The following is a 15071-nucleotide window of genomic DNA, read 5'->3' on the forward strand; positions in this document are numbered from 1 at the left end:
AATGTATTACCAGTTATGGGAAAACTGAACATTTTTATAGTTTTAATATTACTTATGCTGGCCAATACTGTAATACAACATACCCACACCTACAGTATTTGTACTAATGATTTAACAATAAGAATAATGGCATGTTTATTAGCTTAGATTCCACTAACAAAATATTTACTGCTGTGATCAGATTTCAGAATAATATAAATCAAAATCAGTGTTTATTTGGCATTTCTAGAACAAGACTGTAATGGGGCTACAGCTAAGAAATAGGAAGAGTTGGATGTGGCAAAACTATGAAGGAAGTGATTAATTTCTATGGCATTTTAGTTACTTTAACCCAATGTTTCCTCCTCTGGACTTTCTTGAGATGTGGGGACTTCGCTGTCATCATTCTCAGCCAGTGAGGCCAATGCTGAGAATTTTAGATATGAAGGATGCTCAGGTTGGGGGAAGCCTGCTCTAAAATATACCCTAATTTTCATCGAGATGGTGAACTTGCATGGGATCTGTGTTATTACAGATGTAGAGAATAGGATGAAAAAAATCTAGCAAGGCCTTGATTTGTAGTTCTCTTTGTACAGGGATGATGATGATGATGATGATGATGATGATGATGATGATGATGACGACGACGACGACAACTCCATTCAGGATTATTATATGTCAGAAAAAAAGCAACCTTATGCCCTCAAAGTAACACATCATGCTTTTATGATGAAAGTCATCTCATATATCTGAAAGCAGATATGCTTTGAATAGTATGCCATTGTTTATATTAATACAAGCATTCCCTCTACATGGATGCATTTTATATGGTCTATGCTATAATGGATATCCTTCATCTTATAAAAACAAAAGGTACTGAAATCAGAGGAAGCAAGGGAAGAGGTCACATATACTGGAACTAACAGAGAACAATGTTTTCATACAATGAAGCTATTTCAACTTTCACTTTTATTTGCAGGGGTGTTTTTGTCTGAAACAATGGAGTTCATACTAGTGTCTCTCTCCCCCAAACAAAATATGAAGTGTACACTGTGAGTGACTAAATAGAACTGTACCACATTTGTGAGAGGACTGCACACACTACTGTACATATCTATCTCTATCTCTATCACTATCACTATCTCTATCTCTATACCTATACCTATTATCTATAACGCTTATATACACACATACACACACCTACAGTACATTAAGGAGAGGCATAAGGCAATATTAACAAAACAGAATGAAGAATGGTACAGTTACTTTTGTCATGAGACAGCTGAGAACTAAACTTGTTTTAAATGTTATTAAACTTACTCCACGAGCAATCCATATCTACACAAAACACATCCCTGTGATCTGCCATCAATAAATTTTTCTTCTTGATATTTCTTATGCTTTCCTTTGGTAGTTTTTAACTAACAATTGGGAATTTTGAAGAAATATTATATTATTATAATCATAGAACCAGCCTGGAGATAGTCTGGAGTCAATCAATCTATCATTTAACTCTGGCATGCAACCAGACTATATTATGCCCTGTTCCCTTTCATGTGGAAGTTGAACTGCGGTTACTAATTAACTACACTTATTAAAGCCAAAATGCTAGAGTAGAATTTTCTGGTCAATTCTTCTCTTCTATGTAGTTCTTAAAGAGCCAGGCTTTAATCCCAGAGGTTGCAAGGACTCTCTGAGAAAATAAAGGGTAACAGCTTGATTGTTCAAGTGGAGAGGAGCAAAATTCTAAGTTACCCAGCATCCCTTCCACATGTAAGAACTGAAAATAAAGATACATTTAAATTATTTTAATTATTATATTGAATATATGGTACAGTCTATTGGAGTTTCAAAGGATTACAAAAGTATATTAATTATATTTCTACAATAAAGTAAAAAATCAAACTTACATTCCCCCCAAAAAATCTGTAACTGTGATTCTTTTATTTTGTTTAAATAAAAATATGCAGTAACCTGTCCAGAGAAAGAAAGTTGCAATGTTTATCCATAAGAAGTATGATGTATGGACTAAGGCTAATCTTTGATGCCAAAGATATCTTCTATTAATGGTAAGTATTTTATTTTTTTCACTGGAAGTGTTGGTGGCTCCCCACTCCATCCATCTTCATACTGAAAGCAATAAACAAAGGGTAAAAAGGTTTAGAACTGCAAAGTGAAATGAAAAGCAACCAGAATCATGTTGAATACCATCAAGCATTGCAGTCTTTCTTTCGGTCAAAATAGCACACCACATATTTGCATTATAATTTTCTGTGCCCTCCAGATGTCCCAGCCACAACAGCCAATCGCCTGGGATTTGAGATTACATTCTAAAATATCTGGGGGTTGCCTGTGTCTGTTTTATGACATTAAAGAATGTGGAAAAAATAATATTAAGTTAAAAATAAAATGAAAAATTCTCTCAGAAGGTATATGATCTCACTCTGGTGAGTGTGAATGCAAGAAAAAAAAACCTCAGTAACAGTAGCACTCCCCTAAATAAATAATAACAGCAGTAACAATAATAACTCTACTGTTATGATACTAATTTGCAACAAATCTTAATGTGATGCCTTGCTAGTAGCCAATTCATAAAGAATCTTATCCCATACATTCTTGTTTCTCTATGTTTTTGACATGACCAGAGCCAGAAACAGATTAACATTTAAACACATATTATTCAGGCAAGGGGCAACTTGTGCTCCTTACTTTGCAATCTGTTATTCTTGGGCTCTGTTCCAGGAGACCCTCCAAAAGGATTACGTCTTGGAGGTAATGACTATTTGTATATTTCTTTGGCCTGTTTGGGGAAGAGACAGTGCTGGCCAGTCTACTTAGCAGATGGTGGGGAATCCTCTGTCAGGCAAACTGGCTGCCAATGGGAATCCTCAGTCAAAGTTTCTTCTGGAGAGAGACTGGTCTCAATCCAAGAAAAATTAAAATGAGAAGACAGCCAGATAGAAATCCTTGGAGAAATACTGGTAAGGAAGGCATATTATTGTTATTGTTCCAAGTTAAAGTAGGATCCATGTTATTATATAACTGTGTGAGACAATGTTTAATTTGGGAACAGTATGATTTTTTGTTTCCTGCTTGCATATATCAAGGGACAAGTGAATACAGATTTCTACACTCCACCTTAAATGTATGCTACCCATGTTATCCAGTGGTTATTTTAAATGAAAAATATGTTTATTTTTCAATTCATCTTACGATTAGCCTTTCCAGTTTTCTTGGAGCTTGCAGAAAAAGAATGAGACTTCAAACAGTAGTTTGAAAAAATTTGCAAGGGAATCTCTGCCCAACTGTTCTATCTTTCCACTGTCCTAAAGCTTGCACAGTTAAAAGAGAAAGAGAGAGAGGGGGGGAGGGAGGGAGAGACTCTGACACTACTGGTAGTAGAGATGACTTGTGAGAACTTCAAAAATCTGAGAAGTTTCATCTTTAAGACACTCAGCTGCTGCTGCATACCCAACAGCTTATAGGAAATGTCATTTCTTTGTCAATAAATAATTAGGATCTTCCAGTTCTATAAATATAAAGCCTCAAGCTTCTGTTGAAACAAACTGCCTGGTCATTTTAGGTTACATTCTTAGAAACTGGTGGAAGGAAGCATCAGAGAGTAGGAGCTGAATTTCAAAAAGGCTTGGGGTCAGCTCATAATGTTTTCTTGTTTTCAATACTCTATTAAATATAAATTTTGGCTTCTTGTAACCTGATTTTTTTTTCCTCCCTAAACTTCATAAATCAAGTACAATAGGTAGCAGCAGCCAGCTAACCTTAATCAGATAACTAAATGGGTCAGACCAGGCTAGTTACTGAATGAGCAATTATAAGGATAGTCCAGACCTATAAACTAGACTGGGAAACAAACAAAATCTTAGAGGGAGGCAATGGCAAACCACGTCATCTTATTGGCCAGAAAATAAGATGCATGGGTCCATGTGGTCAATAGGAGTCAAATTTGACTTGAAGGAGACTTTATTTTTCATGAAAAGAGAGAAGTGATCCATTTGTACTGAGGATGTAAGAAAAATTTACTTGGCGTGCATTTCAGTATGAATCAACCTAATTTACAGTTCCCAAGTATTTTTATAAGAGAAAAAAAATATGTTGCTAATAAAACTATAATTATTGTTCTGTTTCATACTTTTTCAAATTTTGTAATGCAGTTCTCTGATTTAAAAAAGGCAACATTATTAAAAAGGCATGCAAAATTAGTGAGAGAGTGCTTTTGTACAAAAATGCACATTACATTTTATATGCAAAAATATGTATGAAAGTTTGTATGGATGTTCATGCTGACTTTAAAAAGAAATTAATGCATAAACTGAATTTGAGACTGAAAAAATGTGTGTTAACATTATGCAAATTAGGGATTGCACTGCCAATTCCTAATTTGCAATATCAGTTTCATATATTTCCTTGTAAGTCTAGTCCATTTCATTTCTGCTTAAATCTAACTGTCATTAGTATCTCTTGTCAAATAGATGGTGGTTTTTAATATCTGAAGGAATGTTTACTTATATGTCTATTTAATGCACTGCCACAGGATATTATGATAGCAGATATGAGAAACTTTTAAATACATATCTGGTAGATTCTCAAGGCTGCATTCTCACATAATATTTTGACTTTTTTTTTTCAGTCATAGTTTGGACTCTAATGGCCTGGTTTGAACATTATGAAGCTATCATAGATAGGTCTGCACCTCCAAAACTAAACAATCTCAGTTATGACATAGAGTTTGGGACAAAGCAGTCTGCTGTGGACTCTCTTCACCAACCTACTGTATATCTTCTTAATCAATTTAAGTTAATCTTGCCTGGTTTGTACACTGATGAAACCTCCTAGCAACTTCAGTCAGCATAAGGAGCCACATATTAATATGGATAGAGAAGTTTCTCCTGTGGGCATGATCCTGATTATATAGGATTATTACTTGTATAATGGAGTGCCTATGAAAGTATATCTTAGCTACATATAGAGCCCATAGACATTAATACCAAGAACAGAGCTGACAAAGGAACAACTGGCTCACAGTTCAGCATAGAGAGAAAGATACTGTGTTGTAGCAAAAACATAATGTAAAATTAAAAAAGATTCCTCATGAATAGCAGTAAAGTTTTGTCAGTAAACACAAGCTATTCTGTACTCTTGTTTGAGCACTTTACTATTATAATTTATAATTTTTGGAAACTTTTAATGAAACATATTTTACTTTACCTGTAATGGCATCAAGGTGGTTTGGAAAGCTGGAATTGGATGCTCTCTCCAGTTCAGCCCATCAACCAACTTCTTATAATTTACTTGTTCTTTGCAATCTTCACACCTAAATACAAATGGAGCATGCATATGTTGATTATTTGGCTTACCCTCTATTATATGGTTTAACCTATCATTTAGTTTGATATAATTAATAATGAAAATATCTATGGAATATATCTGGAACTCATGAAAACAGAAGAAAAGTAAGGAGGAGAAGGACCCATGCTCTTAGCCTGTGTTCACTCCTGTCTTATAAGTAGACAAATCTTCATTTTTTATATATATATATATATATATATATATATATATATATATATATACACATACACACACACACACACACACACACATACATACATACATACACACACACACATACACACACACAAACACACACACACACATACACACACACAAACACACACACACACACACACACACACATACATACATACATACATACATACAGAAATTATGGAAGCAACTCTGAAGCAACTCCCTATTCTAACACAGGCTAACTAGAGGGACCTCTTGTTTTTCCTCTTTTCTCTTCTGGATGACCTGATACTCTTGGTTTATCTGGCAAAGCACCATGTTGGCATGGGCCCCTAGCCCTTGATGCTTAGCTGTCACAAGAGAGGACTGGTCTGTCAGTGAGACAGCTGATACCTAAGAGGCTTGTTTTAGAATCCAGAAATCAAATTCCAAGGAATCAAACTATTTTATGTAAATGCTTAAAAGTCCCCTGTTTGTGGGAAGTTTTTAAAGTTGATACTTTGCAGGTGCACATTCATGGAGTGTTTCCTTGAGTTATTTGACCGCAAGTAGCCGATAGAAATGTATTTTTATGATACAATTCTCCTTTTACTTAAGGAAGACTGAAATATCAGTTATGCATTACAAAAACAGATAACAAAAAGCCAAATAACCCAAAAAGAAGTAAATTATAGTGGTGGCCTTTGAACTAAAACAGATTAACACAAGTAATATTCCTGATTTGTTTGCTGATTCAAAATCTGGTCAACTGCCATGAATGTGTTTTGCATTACTACATTTATTCTTCCCATTTGGGAAAAACAATCACTTATTGCACATAAATACTGAGCCAATAAATAGCCATATTTTAAAAGATTAAATCCGAAATAACAATAATTCTCAATCCTTTATGTTTAAATAACAAATACACTCAATAAAAGTCAACTGGTATTAAACCAGTTTTACATGTGTGCCTTGAGATAATATGTAATCTTTCAGTAAAGGCTAGGGAGGGTCCTATGGGGCAAGTATCCTATAGGGAGATATTAGATTGCTACATTATATTAATAGATAGGTTTTTAGCTTTTTGCTTTCATAGTATTTGGCTGGCTCAGAAAAAAACCAGAGGAGAAATAGTAAGCGTAAGAAGAAAGAAATATTGTTACACTGTTGCATATAAACAACAACTACAGAACCCAAAGATGGACCTTTTCTATTAAAAAAAATAGTGTCTTCTATACTCAACATCTGAACAAACAGTGCATATTCATTCCACTGCTGTAAAAGTGGTATTGTATAATTCAGGAAATAACTGGGAACATACTCCAATTTTCAAGTTGGATCGAGTTTTAAAACATATTCCAATAAATGTGCTACAATATTGTGGGAAACCTTCTAGGCCCTCTTTCTTAATTGCTATCAAATAACCATGGCAATTCAATTAATGGCTTTGTTTCAGATACAGTACATTCCCGCGGCTCATTTTATATTTCACAATATGAAATTTTGTAGATTCTTTTCAGGTTAACACATGGATTTTAAGTATAAGACTTAATTCAGAGAAAGTTCAACTTTCACATAACAAATTAAATTTAGGGTGATCAAAATTGTCACATTATGGAATTCATTCAGGATCAGAGTATATATATCAAACAGTTTTATTGTACTCCTCCATATTATCTACACCAGCCTTTCTCAACTTTTTGACCCTGGAAGAGCCCTTGAAATATTTTTCAGGCCTCAGGGAACCCCTGCATGTTCAGGCTCAAATATAGGCCAGAAGTTACAAAATTATTGTATTCATTTCATGTGTAGACCTTTATACATGTATTAACAGTGTTCTTAAACTAAAAATAAAGAATGAAACTTACCTCTTTAGTGTGAAGTTGCCTGAATTAGAACTAATTTTTTAAATAAATTGTGATCTCCCAGGGAACCTCTAGTGATCTCTTGTGGAACCCTAGGGTTCCACGGAACCCTGGTTGAGAAACCCTGATCTATACAAAGACCTCATATTAAATATTCAGTGCATTTATCCCAATACTTTTTGGATACAATTCTTTTATTACTGGTTTATGGAACAGAAAGAATTTTTCATTTCTGGATTCTAGCTGTCCTAACTTTCTAACCATTCAGGTTAGTGGGAGTCTAAAAACAAATTACTTTACTCCTTTTAACTAATGCTCATGACCAGGTGTTATCAATGATGAATATGCAGCAAATTGCAGAATTTATCCATCTCCCACTATGGTGAACTCCCTGAAATGCTTTTACTTTATGAAGGAACCAATGTTTTCATTAGCACTTTTGTATTCATTAGGCATTTCAGATAAAGGTTAAGATTATTTTCTGTAGTCCTATGAAGAGACGTTATTAACTGAATAAAACTGTATATTCAAACTGTCATCCTATATTCAGAGCTAAGGTACTGAGTCTTGTGTTTCACGGAGCACAGTCCTGTGTTTGGAATGACAACAATAGATGGACTTGAAGTAACTAAAAGCAAAGAAAATTCGTAAGAACTACATTATACATCCCCTGATGTATGTCAATTGTTCTTCTGCACATGGAACCCCTAGCCCTCCTTCTCTAGAGGTTCCTATAAAGTCTTTCCAATTAAAGTACTGGCTAAAATTAGCCTTTAGAGAAGCATCTCTAGTCTAGTTATGGTCTAGTCCTAGCTGAAAAGCTTGCTTCTTCTTAGAAGAAATGCATGGTCTCAGATTTGAATTATTGTGGCTTCTCACATCATTCTTGATGATGCTGGGGTTTGAGAGCCATTTTAGAAATAAAGCAGCAAATCTCCAGCTTGGGTTTACAGAGATAGTAGAACTCCTCATTAATGTAACAGACAGCCACTGTGGTAGTCCTTTAACTAGCTATTTTACTAATAGCTGGTTAAAGGACTACCACAGCTATTTTACAAATATTCTCTCCATCTTGCATAGGAAAGCATTCTCATGGGCTAAACTTAGTGCTCTGCCATCCATGGTTCTAGAGGGGAGATTTAACAACATTCCACTCCAAGATCACCAGGGCTTCTGCTGAAATGGGACAATGTGACAGTATCTCATGCATCGCTGGGCTGCCCTCTGGTGTTCTGAATGAATAATACCCAAATTAACTGCTTGGGTTGCCTTGAAGACTTGAATGCTTTCTTCCTTATTAATAGATTGGTTGGGGGAGGGGGGAGTTGATTTGCAATATATCAAAAGGCAGTATAAGACCCTTTGAGGTCGGTTGGGCTTAGAAAAAGTGACTGGCCCAAGGTCACCCAGTGAGTTTCTATGGCTGAGAACAAACCAGAACCTGGGTCTCCTCATTCCTAGGCCAACACTTTAACCACTACACACTAGCCTTTAGAAATATCTAGGGGAGTTGCCAAACTTTGTTGGCTGCAAGGTCAGGGTTTAACACTGGAAATGTTCACTGACTGGTTTATTCCTGTTTGGATATAGTTTATTATCCATTTAATAATCATTTGGATTTTATTGTGTTAATTTCTCACTTCGTGTGACTGTGTTGTATCAGTTTTGATCTGTCACCATAAATTATCATAACCATCTTATTAATTCTTAATATAAATATGAGAGCTATGACTAGTGTTGCACTTTTGGAATAACAGATTGAAACAACTATCCTCCACTGTACTTTTGCAAGTAGGATGCTCAAAACAATAGGCAGTGACAGATATATAGCAGATCTTTAATACTTGCACTGTTTAATTTCAGCCTACACAGCCCACACTTCAATAACAATGAGGCCTCTTTTTCATTCAAGCTGTTTCTACAATTTGTATTTTCTTCTGAAACAGCTGTCTTAACAGCACATTTTCTAAACAATATTCTCATTTGTTTCAACATCACTAACATATTAAAGTGCAATGTACACACATGATTCATCTGATTAATAAAAATATTAAGCAGAGATATAACAAGGCTGTAGTCAAAATGAAAACAGCATGAATATCCAAAAGATCCCTGGGGAGAAAGAGCATTAGAATATAAACAATACAAAGTTCAGAATTGCTTGCAGCTTGCCGTTTCATCCAAGCTGAATATGTTTAATAATTTTTCTCAGAATTAAAAGGGATTTTAATTAAAGGGATGATATTTAAGTAATTCCATTCCCACTTAAGGAAAATGGGTTTTGTATATTTTTCTACTATTTCATAAACCAGCTATGACTAGATTCCTTTGTATCTCCCAGATTTGGAAAGGAAATTGCATCACAAAGTCATCTCTAGACATGTAGCAGACTCTTTATCTGCCATTTCAATCTCTGATTAAAAAGACTGCATTAAACTCTGCAAGTATACACATGACTCTTGCACAGATCTGGGACTGAAGAAGTTATAAATGGTAGTCCCACCATCTTGTCCTAAAGTATTGCTTGTCTTGCTGGTTTCTATATAATGTAAATGTAGGTTCCTTAAAATCATGGGCCCAGCTTTTATGTGTATGCTTGGGAACCCTTCTCAAACAATTAATATGCAACTAAGTGTGGACTGTTGCCTTCCCTTACTATTTCTTTTCCCCTGCTTTTTCCAAATAAACATCAATTGTTGTTTAGATGCTGAATATTTGGATATATTATTTGAAAAAAGAAATTTCTTGCTAATCTCTTCACAGGTAAACAGATATTTCTATTCCTGCCATTTTCACATTTTTAAACTAAAATCTTTATTTTTCTTAGAGTGATGCTGAGGTGATTAGTCTTTGGCAGAAGGACTTAGATGACTCCTGCTGCATAGACTAAGACAAGGTAGGATTCTCCTAATTGGGGGATGGGAGCAAGAACTCTAGAAAACTTAGGGCTTGCTAGCACAGAGAGTCATCCCACATTTCAAAATCCATAACTTTCATTGAAATTGCTTCCAAATAATAATTACTAATTTACAGTGGAATTGCTTCATCATCACATCTCAGACATATTGCCTGAAGAATTTATATTAGAGTCAGTCGAATGTTATGCGGCTCTTGGCTTTTTTTGTTTTAAATCCCTTCTCCAAACAATTAGTTTAATCCTGTGTCCTGACTACAACAGGCAACAGAGAGGGGAAGAAGGGGTGGGTGGACAGGTAGAAGGAAAAGAGATGGTCTTTCTCACTGCCAGAATATAGCCTCTGGTACATTATCAGCAAGGGAATGTGGCTCTGAAAAGAAAAAAGATTCTATAATTATCTTATTCACACTAATTATCATATTAGAATTATGACTTACGCAGCCAATAAAGCTCGTAGAAGATCATCTGCTAATGGTAGCCTGAAGGATTTGCAAACAGTCCTGCACTTGTCACTGGCCAGCACTCCGCATCTGCACAAACAAAAGTAATGTCTATTTATTTTAAAATTAGAATTAAGAACAACCAGGGACGCGGTGGCGCTGCGGGTTAAACCGCTGAGCTGCCGATCGGAAGGTCGGCGGTTCGAAACCACGCGGCGGGGTGAGCTCCCGTTGCTCGTCCCAGCTCCTGCTCACCTAGCAGTTCGAAAACATGCAAATGTGAGTAGATCAATAGGTACCGCTTCGGCAGGAAGGTAACGGTGTTCCGTGAGTCATGCTGGCCACATGACCCAGAAGTGTCCTATGGACAACGCCGGCTCTAAAGGCTTAGAAATGGAGATGAGCACCGCCCCCTAGAGTCGGACACGACTGGACTTTACGTCAAGGGAAACCTTTACCTTTACTAAGAACAACCATGATGCATGGTTTAAAAGAAGGTTAGATATGCACTAGAAAGGAATGTGAAAAGGATGGGAAGTGAAAAGGAAATCTGGTTCAAATGGCCCTGCTACTTCTTTTGGTCCTCAGTCTTTATAGAGAGTACTGAATCCTAGAGAAAACCGATGCTCCTGGACACCTACACCCTTTCCATCAAGCAGCCATTTGGCTTCCCCACCAACAACCTCCTGCCAAAGCTCCTCCCATCTTCCCATCCCCAATTCAGGGATTAAGAAACACTTGCTTCCACTTCTGCTGCTGTACTTGATGGGGGTCCACCCTCAACTCATGGTTGAGCAGCCTCCTTCCTCATCCTTCCTCCTTGCTAAAGAATTCTGCCTCCATGTCGATGAAGATTTTCAGTCATCCAGGTGGAATTGTCTGTAGGGTGAGTCATGGCAACTGGATTTCTTTCTTTCTCGTTGAAATGTTTCGCTGCTTGTCCAAGCAGTTTCAGCAGTTTCTGGAGACTGAAGAAGCTGCTTGGACAAGCAGTGAAATGGTTCAACCAAAAAGAAAGAAATCCAATTGCCATGACTCAACCTACAGACAATTCTGCCTCCAAGACACAAAAACCCATGTAGCGACAACGACAAATATGTATTTATCTTCTCTTTCAAATCTACAGCTTTAAATCGATTAAACTGTTTTGGTCTACAATTTGTTAACAGTATTAAAAATCTTCCCCTCTAGTAATAAAATCTGGACCATAATCCTGCTATAGGATACTTAGAACAACAAAAATAACAAAAATCTTGAACCATACCAGAAAGGAAAGGAAGTTGTAACATGATACTGGTCCGTGCCTTTCTAGAATGTTGCAGAAAGCTGGAGACAAGTCTCTCCCTTTGCTTCCATTCAATATAATGTAAAAAAACCCCCACCTTCTTCAGTTACCTAAATCAGGGTATTCATAAGTCCAAATGGCCAACTCACAGCCCATGGAGGTCTTATACTGTGCATATATAACTCTTACATACCCAAACCGCTGCCATTGCCAAATGTTCTTACCATTAGGCTGAGTGATAAAGCACAGTTATGAAGGAAGGATGATTAGTCCATTATATCTGTGCTTCTGGCAGTTTCCCTATTAGTAGTTCTGTGTACTGCATGACACCCAGTTTAAATGGGAAGGATGGTGGGAGTAAGAGTAATTCCTGTTCACTTCTCCTTTGTCAGGAAGGCTGACATGGAGATGTATTTCCAATGTCAATCAGCTGAGATATAGAAGTCTTAAACTTACCAGCAACACAGATTGACTTAAAGTGAGGAGAAAGAGAGCACCTATTTTATTAGATGGGGTGGCGGCGGTAGCGGGGGTTTAATAAGAATAGTAATAACCATGCAGATTTAATAATAGAGGAATTTCTTACTTTCCCCGATCACTGTATGCCAGGGCTGCCAACAGCTGGCCAAAATTCTCAAAGTTATTTTTCTTGAGATGTTCCTGGGACACTGCCAGAAGATAAGAGGCATCCATTTCATTCTCCTCTCTTACACTGTAATATCGCCCAATAGTCATAATTTCATGTTCTGATAATTTTCCATCTGAGATATTCAACATCACATTTCTAAAAAAGAAAAGCAAATTAAAAGATTAATCCATCCATCCATCCACTGGCATTTTTAGATTATTAGTATGCAGAATGTTTTTGTGTACGTCATCCAGCAATAAAATACAGCCCTTTCTATTGCCAGCAGGGAGGAAAGGATATTAAGTTTATGAAGAATGGAGCAGAAAATGTCAATGTTATATGCATCCCAATGCCACTTAAAACGTGCAACCAAAAGTTGCCTGCAATTTTAAAAAATTAAGTTAAAATCTCCTTCAGGTTGAGTCAACTACTGGTAACTTAGAAATGGATTGCCTTTGCTTTGTTCTCAGATGCAACAGGGCAGAAGATGGCCCCTTTCCCAAAAGTCCTATCCAGTTTCTCCTCCTTACACTCTATGTTGTAGATGACTTCTGTTTTTTCTTCTTGGGCTACTCAGTCTTTTGGTTTTCTTAAGGTGTTTTGGAGGGCTTTAGTTGGTTTGTATGCTATGGTGATGCCATGTGGTTGTAATAGTCTGTTGGTAGTTTCTGAGATGTTTCTGATGTATGGCAGTGTTATCCTTTTCATAGCTTGTGTTGGCTGTGCTGTAGTGGGTTTAATCAGGCACTTTTTGATAAAGGAATTCCTGGAAGCTTCGCATTCAGACAAGTCAGCCATCAATAGACGCATAGAGATAAACCACATTTATACACCATTCAAAAGAGACAATAAAACAGCTAAGAAGAAAACAAAAAAGAGCAGAACACATCCTCTCCAGCAGCCTACACCCAGATAAACAGGGATTAACACCAGACAAACAATCAAGCAGAAAACAATACCATAATCAAGGAACTCCCAAGGAGAAAAATCACACCCCCACCAACACTGGCAGGGCAAACTACTCTATATAAACAGGGAGCAAACCGCACACTCACTAGCACTGATGTTACCTAGTCAGGTAATGAAACGTCTGCAACCAACAACCAAGCTCAAAGAGCACCTAGGACGCCAAAGTTCAATCTGAGTCAGTCTGGTCTAGTGGTTAAGGTGCTTGGCTAGAAACCAGGAGTCTGTGAGTTCTAGTCCCGCCTTAGGCATGAAAGCTGGCTGGGTGACCTTTGGCCAGTCACTCTCTCTCAGCCCAACTCACCTCACAGGGTTGTTGTGGGGAAAATAGAAGGAGGAAGGAGTATGTTCGCCACCTTGAGTTATTTATAAAAATAATAAAGGCAGGATAGAAAATACACACACACACACACACACATACACACACATATATATTCTCATTTATTTATTTTGCATTCATTCATTTTAGTTCTGTATAGGTGAATTTCCCAAGGACTCATGTGGATTAGAAATGATAATTAAAAAACTGTTTTTAACTTAAAATGCCCAAACAATGAGGGAAACACACAGTGTTTCTTAAAAAATAATAACATTCATTACTAATATATTATTGGACTAAATTTTTCACAATAACTTTTCACCCAGACTGGGAGCACACTGACTAATTTTCCTTGGGAAGACATTTAGACCTCAAAGCACAGACAGCAACTATGTTTTAAAAGTCTTTATAAGCAGCCACTGCTAGTGACAGCTGTATATCTAAAGGAAGGAAATTCCATTGGATAGGGCTTCTTTTACTGCTATCCCTCAACTTTATTGATTTTAATAAATACAGGTTCTGAAGAAAAAATATAACACAAGCAGATTTGTATATGGACTTTTAAATAACCTTAATTCAATAATTTCAGGTCTTTTAAGAAAATACTAGTATTTTAATAATGCCTTGAAATGCACTGTCAACTGATGCAGCTGGTCCTGAATTGGTGTAATATAATCTGACTGCCTAGCCCCAACAAAAATGTGAGGGTCCAAGTTCTATATAAACAGAACTTTCTGAATAAAAAAAAATATTGTTACAGGCTATATTACTGAGGTCCACTTTCCTTAATTGAAGTCAAAGCTGTAAGCCTAAACTGATCAAGGACACTCCAAGTCCAAGCTACCAAATTATTGGTCCATAACAAAAAGTTTTACCCCACCCAATGGTAATTGAATCCCTCTATCCAAATATTTCCTTATCTGAAACACTTGTGCTTTGTCCAGATTAAACTTCAGCCTCTTCAACCTTATCCATCCCCTAACTACCACCAAACAGCCATTTTTATGTTTCCCAAGAATTTATAGATTAAAAAAAGAGACACAGAGACATGTAAAATCTTCATATTAGTAGCCCTGCAGCAAAAACCTTGTGGGTAATTTCTAGTGGTTTTATACAGATGTTAAATAGTACAGAGGATAAGTACTG

The 15071-nt window shown here is 36.5% G+C and overlaps 1 protein-coding gene across 1 annotated transcript in view; it reads right to left on the reverse strand.

Moving 5' to 3' along the window:
* Nucleotides 1-1166: 1166 nt before the first annotated feature.
* EFHC2 (EF-hand domain containing 2) overlaps nt 1167-15071 on the reverse strand; it is a 64780-nt gene continuing 50875 nt past the window's right edge. The window contains exons 12-15 of the mRNA XM_063305263.1: nt 12599-12796; nt 10725-10817; nt 5206-5311; nt 1167-2109 (exon numbers count right to left, since the gene is read on the reverse strand). Coding sequence (XP_063161333.1) covers nt 2014-2109; nt 5206-5311; nt 10725-10817; nt 12599-12796 — 493 coding nt within the window. The 3' untranslated portion in view covers nt 1167-2013. The remainder of the gene's footprint in view (nt 2110-5205; nt 5312-10724; nt 10818-12598; nt 12797-15071) is intronic.

The sequence above is a fragment of the Candoia aspera genome, chromosome 5, assembly GCF_035149785.1.
Source record: "Candoia aspera isolate rCanAsp1 chromosome 5, rCanAsp1.hap2, whole genome shotgun sequence".
NCBI lineage: Eukaryota > Metazoa > Chordata > Lepidosauria > Squamata > Boidae > Candoia > Candoia aspera.